At 43.6% G+C, this 15,679-nt stretch overlaps 1 protein-coding gene across 8 annotated transcripts in view; it reads right to left on the bottom strand.

Annotated features, from left to right (window-relative positions):
• Positions 1 to 15,679, bottom strand: part of TP63 (tumor protein p63) — a 240,944-nt gene that overhangs the window by 76,680 nt on the left and 148,585 nt on the right. For all 8 annotated transcript variants that reach the window (XM_072618845.1, XM_072618847.1, XM_072618846.1 and 5 more), the window contains one exon: positions 5,681 to 5,935. In XM_072618845.1, the coding sequence (XP_072474946.1) occupies positions 5,681 to 5,935 (255 nt within the window). The remainder of the gene's footprint in view (positions 1 to 5,680; positions 5,936 to 15,679) is intronic.

The following is a 15,679-nucleotide window of genomic DNA, read 5'->3' as shown; positions in this document are numbered from 1 at the left end:
GCCTCTAAACTCTTGCTTGTTTGAGAAGGCAGTGTTCTACGTAGGAATAGGACTAGACATAGAGTCACAGGACCTGGGTTCAAGTCCTGGCTTTGGTGCTGATTTTCTGTGTGGCATTAGATAATTCACATAATCTTAGCTTAGCTGCCAAATTCTACTACGTGGTCTCTAGGGTCTATTCCAAACTAAAATGATCTTAACCCATATGATCTTGGACAAATAATGACTCAGTTTGCTCATCAACAAAAGGACTGCTTAGTCTTGGATAGATGACCCCTTCTAGCTCAGAGGACCTAAAACATTTTTTTTAAAGGAGAAAGAAATAGAAATTCTTACTGGAAAAGCAGCTCTCTGAAACTACCCCAAGTTGGTTGCATGGCTCTCCTGGGAGTCCTGAGAATCTCTTCACAAGGAGAGGCAGATGGCCCATCAATCATAAATCACAGAGGGATAGTAGAGGTCATCTACTCCTCTCATTTTAGAGGTGAGGAAGCAGAGGCCCAAACAGACGAAGTATGGCATCCAGTGTCATATGGGTAGTGAATGTCAAAGTATGGTTGCAGACTCAGGTCCTGTGACTCTCAAGTTCAGCCTGATCATTGTTTGGCAGTTTCAACCAAGTAAGAGGGCTCATTCCAGGGCAGTCTGAGAGGTGATGTGCTTTCCAAGGGCAAAATTTCTCCTGGATGACTTAATTGTCCAATCTGTCTCTTCATTTAGCACGAGTATAGGAACTGACAGATGGATAATAACAGAGACATTGGAAGTGATCAAAAGTGGGGGAGAGGCTTCTGATGGGCACCCAGATCCTTAGGCATCTAGGAGTCTAATGAAAGGCATTTGTCTGTTCATCCACCAGATCTATCCAAGAAGATAGAAAATAGAGGAGAAAAGAGGAGAAAAAAGAAAGGGAGGGGAGAGAGAGAAGAGTGAGGAGGGAAGGGGAGAGAGGAGAGTGAGAGAAGGGGAAGGGGGAGAAAAGGGATCAGGTCTGTAGGGGACACTTAGCTCAGTATCTTCAGCTCTCCCTGGTTGCCACTAGTGAACTCCAGCCTCCATAAGAATCTCACCCCAATCTCTGAGGGCTTCCAAGCTCTACCTTTCCAGGGGCTTTGTGTTCCACTCTCTTTTCAGTCACAATGATCCAAATGAGCAAACATGTTCTCTTTCTAATGCCTTTGGTAATTGTTGCTGCCATCGTGAAGGATGGTGTGGATGGGAGGGTGGGTGTTGTCTAAATCTTTGGTCATGAGAAAGGCTAAACTGTCCTTTACCACTGGAGACATGCATGGAAAAACTGTAAGGATCTGACTGGCTCATTCTCTCAAACTCAGCTGGAGGATGATATGAACCTCACAGATTGGAATTTACTCCAAATTTTTATCCCACAAGTGCTGATAAATAACAGTCAGTAGCAGTTACTAGTTCACTTTAATTTTAAGTGATCTCTGCTATATTTAATGATGTATTAGGTTTTCTTTGCATCATTGAAATAATTAAGACATTTGTGACATTTGTGTCTCAGTTTCACTGTGAGTCCCCCCTCCCCAGTCCTATATATGTGAGCCAATTAAAATTAAACTATCAGCCAGGGAACTGAGAAAATATATTTGAAATTCTCTAAGTTTGTTTGCTCTTTTCTGATGGCTGTTTTGGGCCATTTTCAGAGTGCAAGAGCATTCTATAAAATGTCTGATGACTAAGATCTTTCTCAAATCCCTCCACCAACCCTCCTTCTTGGGAAGGAACTAAAGTTGTAGGTTTAAGGTGTTTTTTATAATGAAATTATATTTTATAACCATTAAAAGGTAAGGAAGTAATTTAGTGTAAGAAAATGAACAAGAAAATCCATTTGTAGGTAGCTATGCTTTATTTAAATGCCAGCTTCAGTTAATACCATGGAAGATAAATCTCTAAGATTAATAAAAGAGGACACACTAATTCCCTAACTGACAACCTAGGAATGATTCTCTTGGGTGTGCTTTTTAGCCTCCTCTCTGTTTTCTGGGAAAGTTCTAAAGTGTGAATGATCCTTCCCTTCATCTTGACGATGGATGTCCCAACAAGCTGCCAATTGGAATCTCGCTCAAACGTTTAGGCTTATTTTGTCTTCTTTTGTTGCTGCTGCTCTGCTGAGTTTTGGTCTAGCCCTCTGATGTCATCAGCAGAGCTCCCAATGTGGAAATACTAATTTCTCTCTAGTACAAATTGACATCTCATCTTTACTACATAGTAGGACCCTTGGTTATAGGGATTTGTCCATCCCCCTCATTTTGCCAATGAGTGAATGAAACCATATAGTTTAATGGAAAGAGATTTGGAATCTATGTGCCATGGGCTTTGGTATGTATTAGGGATCCTAGTTCAAAAGTAAAACAGCCCCTGACCTGAAGGAATTTATCTGCCAATGGGCAAGAGATCATGAACATTTTTAAGGACAGACATAGATATAGTACGTGAAAGGCAGTTTGAGGAAGAAATCAATGAGCAGTCAACTCTGGAGAAGTCACTGTATCCTAGGATGCTATAGTTCAATTTAAGCATGAGTTTTACATTTAAAGATATTTTCAGCACATTAACCAATTGATTTACAAGCTTTTCTAGTCTGAGATGTTTCTGATGAGAAAGGTCACTGTATGGGTGTCCTGCTGAACTTTCTCTGCATCTAGGTTCAGGGACTCTATAAGGTCTTCTCTCTACTCTGAAGAACATTAAAAAAAATCTCTTTCTTCAGTTTATGCATTTAGATAACTGATATTATCAGTCCTTTAAGGATCTCAGGTCAAGGCCTTTATCTTTGAAAAAGTATGTCCCTGCACTTCTCCCTCTGAAATTCAATGGAGACTGACTAGAGAGAAGGAATGAGGGAAGATGATGAGAAAAGAGAAGAGGTAAAGGGAAAGAGGAGAGAAGAAGGAAGGAGAAAAGGGGGAAGAAAGGGAGGGGAAGGAAAAGAGAGGAACAAGAGATCAGAGAAAAGATGAGGAAGGAAGAGGAGGAAAAGAAGGAGAGAAGAGGTCAAGAGGAAGGGAAGAAGAGAGAGAAAAAGAGAAAGGGAGGGGAGAGAGAGAAGAGTGAGAGAAGGGGAAGGGGGAGAAAAAAGATTGGGTCTTTATGTATATATTAATATATACACATGTATAATATACATGTGCACACATGCATGTGTATGTGTGTATACACACATATATACACTTATATACACATACACATATACATGTATAGACATAGACATACATGTATGTGTGTATATGTGTGTACGTGTGTGTGTGTGTGTGTGTGTATGATTAGGTTTGAGTAAATTTTATGGAGTTGAAGAGACAGAAATCTAGACCTAGCCTCCAAACTGAATTGCATGGCAAAGTGAAGTACTTTGCAGAATTGTAATTACTTTAAAGCAATTATTTAGTTCCCATGGCAGAAGCTTGGATGAATTGCCACATCTCTGGTGAGCTTGCAACTAAATCAAAATAATTATTTAAACCACGAAAAGAGAGAAGTCTCTTTGAACTCACGTCCCTCAAGCTGAGGAGCACAGGCATTTCTAACAGGCTGGTTTGGTGCAGAGGGACGCTGACTAGACATGAAATCAGACTTGAGAAAGGTTGTTTCTTTTGCAGAAGAAGGACCTGAGGGATGTACATCCAAACCAGTCTGCCCATCATGATGCTATCAAATCCAGTTCCCCGGTTATGGGGGAAATTCCAGCAGCAGTTCCCTATGAAGGAATGAACTAATACAGTTCCCTACCTCACAGATGTACCATGACCAAAGGGCTCCTGGTATACCCTGTAAGGTGTCCTATAAATCAGGGCTTTCATCCATCAATTAAGCAGCCACTGGATGAGAAGTCCTGAGCCCTTGAACCCAGGCTATCACTTCCAGACTCCATTCTCCTGTCCTGAGTATGGGTTCAATCACTATTTTGATTCATGCGGATCACTCGTTCACTCACACCAACCAGGGAAGGTGCAGATGCCTGAGGAGTAATGCAGCATCTAGGTGGTAGAGGAAACAGTGCTGGATTTGGGGTTGGAAAGACATGAGTTCAAATCCTGGTTCTCATGCTCACTGGCTGCATTACCTTAAAGAAGGCATTAAGCTTCTCTCAGATAATTATAACACCTACTTTGTGGGGTTGCTGTAAGCATCAAATGATATAACATATGAAAGTATTTAGCAAACCACAAAAATGCTAATGATGATGGTATTATTATAATAATTAGAGAGAGGGCACAAGCATTTTTAGGCACCTGATGTGTGCCAGGGACTGGGATAAGCACCTCACAAATATCTCATTTGATCCTCGGGATGTGCAAGGTGGGTGCTATTCTCGTCCCTGACTTACAGTCCCATCAGGCAGACAAAGGTTAAGAGAGTCCAGAGTTACTGGGCTAGTGTCAGGGGCTGCATTTGAACTAGAGCCTTCAGTGTTTGCTTATCGTTGCGCTTTGTAGGAAAAATATAGGACAGAAAGAGAGGCCCAATCTGGTCTCGGAAGGACAGGGTCTGCTGGTCATTCTCTCCAGTATTTGTGCTTCCTTAAATGAAGCTGGGAGTTCCCCTCTATGTCAGAGAACTTTGCAAACATACAGAACAAAGACTGACACCATATGAGGCAGAAGTCATTGACAGATACTAACCTTCTGGTCAACAGCCAAAGGATCTCTGCCAATTGAGAAGATTCTTTAAAATAATCAGGAAAAAATACTGACAAAATCAGCTAGTTCTGTGGACCATTACTAGTTCAAACAAGGAGTAATATGGTCACTGAGAGCATGCATTCAACTTTCATTTCTGACATCAATTACCTTGTGAACTTGTACAATATTTCATCTTTCTGGGCCTCAGTTTCCTTATTTATAAGATGAGGCCTCTAAGTCTCTTCCAGATTGAATGTCTCGGACCCATTGAATTCCCTTTTCTATTAAGACAAAGATGATCTGAAATCTTCATGGTGGAGGGCATGCTCCACATTGGTGAAATTGCAGATCCCACCACATGCGAGCACAGGGATATAGGTGGTACTGAACAAGGAGATGGCCTTGTCACAGAGATTTGGAGGCAGGTAGTGGCTGTGTACAACCATAGGCAAGTCTCTGAGCCTCTATTAACTCATCTGTGAAATGCTGAGAAAGCCTGGGTAACCTACCCAACCAGTGGCTAAGAGAAAGGTGCCCAGTACATTGGAAAGTGCCTTAGGAGTGGGCATTTCTGATCCAAAAATCACCAGTACTTTTCTTACACATCTTATTTGTTACAGGAAAGTCCCTGAGGACAGGTATGCTTCTCAGTTTCTTTGTTTTTAATTCTCAGTGCCTGACATAGGCAGCTAATACCTTAACCAATAGATAATCAATTCAGAAATATTTAAGAGATGATCATATGCCAGGCAGAATACCAAGGGTTAGGATTTGGAGAAAGAAACACAAAAGCAAAGTCAATTCTGTCCTCTCTCAACCATAAGTGCTTGATGGATTCTGAATCAGAACCCCCTCTGCTAGAATAAAATCTATTTGGCAAAGACAAACAGCTCCCCAATCTACGTAAGAAGGGAGGGATCTCTGTATTTTCACCACAAGATCCCTTTTGAGGCTTCACAAGGTCCTCACCAGGACCTTGTAGTCTCTGAGAGACAGTGGACAAGGGCAAGGCCCAAAAAGATTAATCACTGACTTACCGTCCATGTGGCTGACTTGGCAGTGCTGGATTGTTGAAATGAGACATCGAAGCTGTGGGGTCCTGGGTAGTCTGTGTTGGAGGGGATGGCAGGAGAGGGTGACAAGGCATCGAAGGTGGAGCTCGGCTGTGCATAGGGTGAGGGTGCTGTGACGCTGTTCTGGGCATGATCCGTATTGTAGGGGCTGGTGGATGAGGAACCATTTGGGATCTGCTGGTCCATACTGTTCAGGAGCCCCAGGTTCGTGTACTGCGGCTGCCAGGAGAGAGAAAAGAGCTCTGGTCATTAGCCACATACAGAGAATAGCCAGGCCCTTGGCACTGCCCTCCGAGAGAAAGTCAGTCATCAGAGGCACGGATAATGTCAGCCAGAGAGGCTGAAGGTATACGTGATCATCATGAACTGACATTTGGATAACACTCAAACCTAGAGAACTCTTTACATATACAATTTGGGTGTTTGTTTGTTTAGCTTTACCAAAACCCCGAGAGGAAAGCAGTCCAGCCTTCATCATCCCCATTGTACAGATGGGGACAGCAGATCTCTGAAAAGTGAAATGACTAGCCCAGGGCCACTTAGCATTAGAGGTGAGATTTCATTCTAGGCCTTTTTGACTCTGTCCATCTGGGCTGGGCTGGGCTGCCTCCCTTTGTTTATATAGAAATTTTAGGGTTATAAAACATCTTCCCTACTTGATCTGAAAGGAAAAGTATATTCCTAGTCTTCAATGACCAGCCCATATTTATGAAAGTACCAACTCTAAGAGGAAGGATTTGAACCCAGGTTTTCTGCCCATTTCACTGTAACATGCGATCAATTCCCATTTGTTAAGCACCTCTTGGGTGCCAGTTGCTGTGGTTCTTCTGTGCATCTTCTCCACCCACCTCCATACTGGAGAGACTAGGAGGTCTTCCCCACAGCTGACCCTCAGAAGGATATCTAGTGAAGGAACCCCTGGTAGGGAAAGGAGCATTGGATTTGGGATGAGGAAAGATGAGACCTGGCTCTGACACTCCTAGGCAGGAACCAGAGCTTCTGAGCCTCAGTGGCTTCATCTGTAAAATGGGACTAATAGAAGCTCAGACCTCAGAGGGCTCCAGTGAGAAGTGGTTGAGCTCACCAATGGAAAGCACTTGGCAAAGCCAAATCCTAGAGATGTGCTTTAAAGAGAGTGATGGAAGTCTAGAAATGTGAGCTTTTAGAAAGTCATGAAGCCCCTTTTCTTCAGAATAATTCTATGAATTAGGTAGGACAACAATCATCCCCATTACACAAATGGGGAAACTGAGGCTCCTAGAAGTTACATGACTTTCTCAGGATACTGGAACCAGTGAGTGTTGGAGCCAGGATTGTGGTCTCCAACCAGCCAATTCCAATATTCTTTCCCCGTGTGTGGCCTCAACTAGGAGAAAGCTAGCAGGCTTGGAAGCCTACATAGAGGATACCCCATCCTTCTCGACAGATAAGGGAAATAAGGCCCAGAAAGGTTCAGTAATGAATGGAAAAAGTGTTAGAGGCAGGATTCCAACCCAGGTCTTTGACTCCAAACACGGCACTCTTAACCCTGGGCCACTTAAAGGAGATTGTCGTAAAAGGGATTTTATTCAACTTTAAATCTCCATAATGTGTGTGTATGAGTGCGCACATGCATGTGTATGTGTGAATGTGTGTGCATATGTGTGTGTGCATGTGCATGTGCATGTGCGTTGGGGGGTGGGGGTGGGATCTTTTCATTCCATTCAGTCCTAAGGCCATCTGTCTAAATGTTAACAGGGCCATGCCCATTCCATTCCATTTATACCCTCCCATTCCAGTGCTGAATGCCATGTCCTCATTTGCTCTTTAAATAACTATTAATCTCTTTACACTTAACCCAACACTGACAAGAGCAGCTGCTCCTCTAGCCTCCTTTCCTCTCCTCCTTCCCACAGCTCAGATTCTCCCCCACCCCCTACACAAGCCAGGTGAGACAGGGAGGGGCATACCTGTCTTCCCCTGGCCCTCCCTTCTCCTTTCCCCTCATGGAGCCAGAACTCTGCCTGGGGATCCCAGCCCCACGTCTGGACCCCCCAGGAGCAGCAGTTGGAGGAGATTGTGATTTGGGCTCAAGGTAAGGGTCATAGGCCAACTCCTCCCCACCGGTTCAGGGCAGAAGATAGCTCCTATCTCCCTAGGCACGTGCTCCACTCACTACACCAGAGCAATTAGGGAACCAATGAGCCCTGCCAAGAAAGACAAGAGGCTCCCCCTACCCCCTAGTCAGAACCTCCTCCTAGATGCCTGAAGATTGCCCTCCTCTCCCACCCAGGAGGAAGTAAGGGTCAGGGCGAACAAAGGGCCAGCAGTCCTGCCGAAGGGATGATAATGGGGAAATAAAGAAGGCACCAGCATCTGCCCACCCCTCTCCTCCTTCCCCTTGGAAACCAACAAGCCTCAGAGAGGAAAATGGCCTTCATTCAGTATTCCCTTCCTCTTCTAAAGGAATCCCCCAAGCCCGCAGGTGAGCCTCCAATATTTTGGGGGAGACAATTAGAAAAAGGTAGGAATTATCACTTATGGGGGGGGGTACTAATACAGATCATGCCCTGAGTGTTCTTGAGAATTCACATTTGAAGTCAGATATTCTTAACTCCCCAGGATGAGACTTGGCACCACCTAGTCCTGCCATGGATGCAAGTAGCACATTTATTGCTATAAAAATCAGTCAGCGAGCATGCAGGCACAACAACACGTAACATGTGTACAACACATTAATAAGCCTTTGCAAAGGGATCCTCACAACAGCCTGGGAGGGGCAAGCTACTGTTATTATCCTTATTTTGCGGATGAGGAAACTGAGACAGAGAAGTAAGTTCCCCAAGGTAACCCCATTAGCAAATGTCTGAGACAGGGCTCAGACTGGGTGCTTCCTCCTACCGAGCTGAACGTTCTACCCACGGTGTCACCGAGCTGCCTCCTCTTAAGTGCTGAATATCTATCAGACACTCTTGGGGGTTTTGATGAGGAGTTCCTGAATGTACTCCAACACTGATTTTTTTCTCAATATTTGGCAAGATGATGGCATTTAAGTTGAAAAAGGGGGAGGGAGGAGGAATGGGATCTTTCATTTCTTTAATCTCCTCCCTCAAAATGGGAGTTTAGAAAAATAGGGAAAATGAAATCAAATTAGATGCCCCCTTAGAGCAAAAAGCACCTTCAGCTCTCCTGTATTTTATGCACCTGCTATATGCCCAGCAATCTTATAGGCACTGGGGAGAAATACAAAGGCAATGAGTAGTGATGGTCCCTACCTTTGGGGAGCTACAAGGAAACAAAGCAGTGAAATAGGGATACACCAAGCAGAGCTGAGCATGGAGGGCAGGGTAGGTGGTGGTGGGTAGGGTGTCCCAGTAGGAGGTGCTGTTGTGAACAAAGCCTTGGAGGAAGCTGGGGATTCTCAAATGAGACCAACATGGAAAGCCAAAGCAGCCCAAAGTATAGCAGATTCTTTTACACCAGAAACTTCAAAAAGACTGCAAGAAAATTCAGCCGGGAGGGCTCTTGTGCTGTTCTAGTTGTTTTTTTTGTTTTTTTTGTTTTTGGAGGTGGGGGGGCAGTCATCCAGCAGCTGCAGGAAACGATATTTTAGAAGTGAGTGACCACAAACTATGTGTGTAAAAGGCAAGGCTTCCTACTCTGCCCATGTCTTTGATTTAAAGGGAGATAGGTGGTGTTGACAGAGTCAGATAAGAGGACAAAGGCCAGGAGGAGCTGGCCAAGGAGGCCAGAAGTGCTACCTTAGAAAGGCTCGGCTGGCCACACCTGCCTGGACCTCCCTGTTCCCCACTAGGGAGAGCTGGTGGTGGGTGAGAGGGCACCCCAGAGCCCAAGTGCCCAGCACACTACCCTCCTCCTTCCCCTCCCCCCTCCTCTTTCCCCTCCTCCCCCTCCTTTTCCCTCTCCTTCACCTCTTCCTCCTCCTTAGAGCTTCCCATTCCGCTCAAAGGACAGGGAGAACCCTTCAAAATTGACCAAGATCTCCCCAGGGATTGAGCTGGGATCCTGTCTCAGGGAGGAAGAGAAAAACTTTCCTCAAGTGGAAGTGACCTGCAGGTCTGAAGGCAGCACCCTTCTCACCCACCCCTGGCTTTCCAAGGGTGGTATGTCACAGCTAGCATTCACATATGCTTCTGACACAGCCTCTCTCACTCAGTTCTGTTCTGGGAAGCTGAGTTCAAAGCCCTGCTCATCTGCTTCCTTTTTGGGTGACTTAGAGGAAGTCCTGACTTCTGGGCTTCACTTTCCTCATCTCTAAAGTGAAGGGTATGGACTTGACCTCTGATTTCTCTCAGAGTCCAGTGTCTGATTTCTGAGGGCCCTCCTACATGCAATTAAACCTAGGATAAATTCTATGTTGACAACATTTTTCTTGTCTAATGATTGACTCTGGAAACAGTTACCTAGCTTCAAATCCTGCCTCAAATCTATACTTACTACCTGCGAGATCTTGGCCAAGTCCTTTCCACTCTCTGGGGCTCAGTTACCTCATTTGTACAATAAGGGGGTTGGACTAGGTTGGACTAGGTATCTTCAAAAGATTTTTTTATCTTCAAATTTGTGATTTGGAAATTTGGAGTAAAAAGACACAGACATCTCCCACCTCTTTTGAGTGGAGCAGATCACATTCTCTCTGAACCGCAGTGTCCTCCTTTGTGGAATAAGGGACTTGGGTTAAATGATCTTTAAACTCAAAGTCTAAGATTCTACGATCTGGGTGTCCCATCACCCCCAAAGTCTGCTTGTAGTGATTGCACTGTCAAATACAGGTTAAAACCTAAAGTGCGGCTGTCAAAGGTATTCTGATGAACATCTCTCTTTTGGAAGAGGGAGTACACACTCTCCTTATGAGAAGCCCAAAGAACCTCAGTGATTCTTCTAACTTGATATGACCAATAGCTTTGCCAGCACAGAAATACCATCAGTTTCTTTCTTCTGAATTCACAATAGCAGCTTGATACTTTGTAATTTCAGTCCAAAACCAAAAAATCAACCAAAACCAACATGGAGGGAGAATGAATGGCCTGAGTTGTGATCTTGGGAAGATCATGGGATTTAGAGTTGGAAAGGTCCTTGGAAGTCATGGAATCCAGAGGAAATGGAGACCCGGAGATCTCAAGACACTTGTCCAAAGTCACACATGGAGGAGTTAGGAGAGCCAGATCTGAAACCCAGGGAAGAGAAGAAAATGTATACTGTTCTCAGCCATGCGGGCGTCACCTACTGTGTTTATCCCAAACAATCACCATTAGTGACTCAAAATTATGTCATTGTAGGGGGGAACCTCAAAATCATAGCTTTAAGCCATGGTCTGGGGAGTCTGAAGACAATTTCTACTTCCTTGGCAGGAAGTCTTTTTTTTTCTTACTGGGAAAAATCTGGGCATAACAAGAATCAGTCCCCTTAGCTGCATAGAAAGGAGACAACTGCCAACGTGCATCAGTATTTCCTGCCTACCTGGGAGGGCTCAGCACCATCTCCCCCACTAGGTGTAATTTTTTTTATTTGACAGTGATAGGGGCTCATGTTTCCCCTGTCTCCATTTTTGGTGCTTTAAAGGGACAAGTGACTTATTTGAGCAGATATCAAATTTGTTAAGTAAGTTAGAATGGCGATTTCTTTTGTTCATAGGATAGACTAGAGAGCTTTTCGTATCTTTTTCATGTCTCAAATTCTGTGATTTTTTTTTTTTTTTTGCCTATCTTATTGTCATTAAACCATGAGCCTCAAAGAATACAACAATTATGAGCCTGCCTTTTAAAGCTGAAACTGACTGACTTGGGGGATGGGGAAAGAATGATAATTACTTTCAAGTACTTGAAAGGCTGCCTGGTGAAAGAAGGAAGCGACATTTTCTTGGCCCCAGAAAATAGAAATAAGAATAATTGGTGAAGTTTATAAAAAGAGGCAAATTTAAGCTTTAGGAAATGAAATATTTCCTAACAATTAGAACTCCCGCAGGAGTAGAATGCGCTCCCTCAGGAGGGAGGGAGGAAAGTAGACAGGGAGGGAGGGCGTCCTCAGGCAAGGCTGGATGGCCACCTGCCCAGTGAGATGAAGATGACAGTTTGGTTCAGGTATGAATTAACCTGGGTGGCCTGCCTCTGAGAGGAGGACTCCAGCTCTGAAATTCAGTGACTATGCTCCCATGGATCCTTCCCAGCCCTTGAGGAGAGGTGCCCTTTGCTTTCCACAGGTACATTATCTATGCATGACAAACAGGGTTGGCCTTAGGAAAGCCCTTTGTAAACCCTAAATGCTACCTACATCAGTGTCAAGGATTATTGAGACATATTATTGTCAATATAGCATATTATGATGTAAATGATCATCATGTAAATCCCTGGTGCCTAGCTCAGAGTTAGACAAATAGTCAGTGCTTCATGTTTGTTGATCAACTGATTGATGAAGAAACAAAACCCAGCAGGTGATAGCCAGAAAGAATCAGAGTCAGAAGGAGGAAGGGCCTGAGACATCATGAAATCCAAAGGTTCATCATCTTCATGTCTGTTTCCTGGACCCCATGGGTAGTAAGTCTGGTGAAGCCCAGGGACTCCTTTTTACAATTATATTTTTAACTTCATAAATGAAAAGACAGGTTATTTCTAAGGAAACCAGTTCTACTGACATTGTTATCTGCTTATCCATGTATCCATCCATTTATCCATCCACGTATCCATCTATATTTCTATCCATATATCCACATATCTATATATGTATCCATCCATGTATCCATCTATGTATCTATCCACGTATCCATGCATCTATATATCTAGCTATGTATCTATTCATCTATGTCTCTATCTTCCTCTCCATCTACATATCTGTCTGTCTATCCCTACGGTACTATACTCCGAGGTCAAGAGAAACAAGGAGCCTTGTTCCAGGTCACTCAGTTCCTCAGAGGCAGATGGTGTTCAAACCCCAATTTTTCTGCTCTGTTCTACCAAGGCTCCTCCACACAATTTTCCCTCAAAGTCATCAGGAGCTTGAGTCTTAAAACAAATTTGTTGGCTTCACAAAAACCTTTCTCTCTAAGAATCATTCAAAGTAGGCTTGGATTTTTCTGCACAATTGCTTTTCTTTCAGCCTTCTGAGAGCTCTTTGTCATAGGCAGGCTGGACACACAACTTTTGCTCTTGTGACTTGGATACTCTCTTTGGGTATTTCTTGAGTCGGCTTTCCCGGGTTGGGGAGGAAAGCCAGTGTCCGTGTGCAGCACACACCGCTGCCTGCAGTCCCTTCATTGCACTTAGTAGGCGCTCCCTCAGGAGCAGACAGAGAAGTGGGCCCCTCCTTTCTCCTGCCTCACAGACAGATAATGGACTGTTTGAAGTTCCCTTTGCCATTATCCAAGCCTCCCACCCCCCCATTGCCTGTGGCTGATAACCGAGTCTAGGGGTTTGTTTGTTTTTTTAGAAGGCCTGACCTAGCCCTTCACCAAAGGATAAGCAGGGTTAAAATGGGGTGGGGAGAAAGGATGCTTTAAGCTTAATCTTTTAAAATGTGTTTTAACAACCTGGTTGACTCCTTGTCCCAGGAAGTTGTCACTTCCCCCCACAAAAAAACTTTCTCTAGAGGAAAGACTCTAAGTCACACCTAGGCTTTGGGGGAGAGGTGGCTACTGAGGCCAGATATCGCCCTGGGGCTAGGTGAAGGACAGTGGGAAGACTGCTGGGCACTAAGTCCAAAAACCTGGGTTTTAGTTTCATTTTTGACTAGCTGTACGACTAATTGGTAAGTCACTTCCATCCCCTAAACCTCAGTTTTCTTATTTTTTTTAACGAGGGGTGTTGGATTACACAGTCTGACATCCTCTGGTCTGTAGACTTCTAGGCCAGTTCTCACTGAGCAAGCTATTTAAATGAGTCCAACAAGACTCATCGCACAGGGCTTTGATGAGGGTCAGCTAAGATCTCATATGGAACATGCTTTCGCCACCGTAAAGCTCTCTGAACATGACTGTATTATTGTCTCATTCATCACATTTTTAAAAATATGGCTCCATCGTGACAGCGCTGAGATGACCATTATTCATTTATATTCAAGAGCACTGGACCTAGATTCAGGAATACCCACATTCCAATTGGACTTGAGATGCTTACTGCTTGTGTGACCCTGGGCAAGTCACTTAACCTCCATTTGCCTCAGTTTCCTCATCTGTTAAATCTACACACATCTCAAGGCTGTTGTGGGGATAAAATGGGGTCATATTTGGCAAGTGTTCTGCAAACCTTAAAATGTTCTATAAATGCTCAATTTTTTACATTCTTTGTTCTGTAGTTTTTCACAACTGGGTACAAAGAATGCTTTTTACGGGTGAATGTAAGTATTCACATGAAGGCTCACTCTCTACTCTTAATAACATATCAGTAATTATTACTATTAACAATTTTGAACATAAGAATATATTAATGACATCTATTTGGATATATTATTAAAATTATGTTGTAATATTTTATTATAATAGTAGTAATCTCATTCTTGTCATTTGGATAGTGTTCAGATAGATAGAAATGGTCCTGGGACAAGTGGTTAGCTTGGGATGATTATTTTATAAGAAGCATTAGGTGGAAAGTTGCTGAGATGGAGAAAACCTTATCAAATGGAGACAATGCTTTCTCCTCCAGCTGGAGATTTGGGCAGCAAGATATCTGGAAGCTCCCAAGTCCCCTCTACTCTGATCCCAGCCATCAGTGGCTCAGGCTGCTAGGGCTTTCCTTGAGTTCTAAATCCCCTTCCAGGAGCAGGACCCCTCCCCCTGCTTCGTGGCCTGACTTGACAATGTCCTTATTCTGGGGAGCTCCACCTTTCAGCCCCCTCCCCACCCCCACAGGATAGTGAGACCTCAACAAGTGCTCCCTGAGGGAAAAATACTTGTCATTTTTTGGTCTTACACCACCTGCCTTGCATTAAGGAATGGTGGTTTGTTTTATACTGAACGGTGTGCCTGCACATACACACACATACCACTTAAAAGGACTCTTTTCAAAATATATTGGCATATTCTAAAGCAAATGAAAAGGGCCTCTTCTAACAGGATTATTAAGCAGTCATGTTTTCTCCCTAAGGTACGTGATCCCCCAAATTAACCTCTGTCTTCAGTGTTGCTTTCTTCTTTTCCTGGTAAAGTGTTAACCCATGTCTTTTGAAAAATGGGTTATTAATTTTTTATCTCATAAGTGAACTATAAATACATATTTGAGAGAAAAACAATGAACTTTATCTGAATGCCATGGATGAAGCACACCATTCCATGATTATGGTATCCAAGTGTCCATAAGCCCAGGAGGATGGAGGCTGAAAGGCTACTCAGATGGCCGCATTTTGACACAAAATGTTGAAGAGTGTCTGTGGTATCAAGTTCCATAACTCAAGAGGGGGTTGACTAAAAGCCTCAATGTCATCGGACATCAGACGAGACAAATAAACATAAAGCTGGCTGGCATGCAGTGAGCTCCAGTTACCAGGTGGACAACAGTGTCAACAAATATGAGACAAAGTATTTGAAAGGCCAGGAAGTGGGAGATGTACTGAAGTGAAAACCAGGTCCCAAACATAACTGAAATCAATTGCAAGGTTTTCTTTATTTATAAAAAAAGAAAAGAAAGCAAGGAAGGAAGGAAGAAAAGAAAGAAGGGAGGGAGGAAGAGAGAAACAGAGAGAGAGAAGGAAGGGAGGAAAAGGGGAAAGGGAAGAAAAAAGGAAGGGAAGGGAGGAAAAAAAGTGTAAAGAACCCATTTCCTCTCAAACCATGAGCTATGCTTCTAGGAAGGTGAGCTCAGTGAGAGGTCATGATTGCAAAACTCTGCTAAAAGAAAATGTAAGATATCCTGAGACTTCTCAATCAGGTGGGGTGCCATCTTTGGCCACCATTTAATTTGTATTAACATACATTTGCTTCATGTCTGCTATGGAGATGTAATATATACATAGGTCAATTCAAAATATACATGCAAAAGA

The sequence above is a fragment of the Notamacropus eugenii genome, chromosome 6 (genome assembly GCF_028372415.1).
Source record: "Notamacropus eugenii isolate mMacEug1 chromosome 6, mMacEug1.pri_v2, whole genome shotgun sequence".
NCBI classification, from domain to species: Eukaryota; Metazoa; Chordata; class Mammalia; order Diprotodontia; family Macropodidae; genus Notamacropus; species Notamacropus eugenii.
This window is presented reverse-complemented; position numbering and strand designations above follow the sequence as displayed.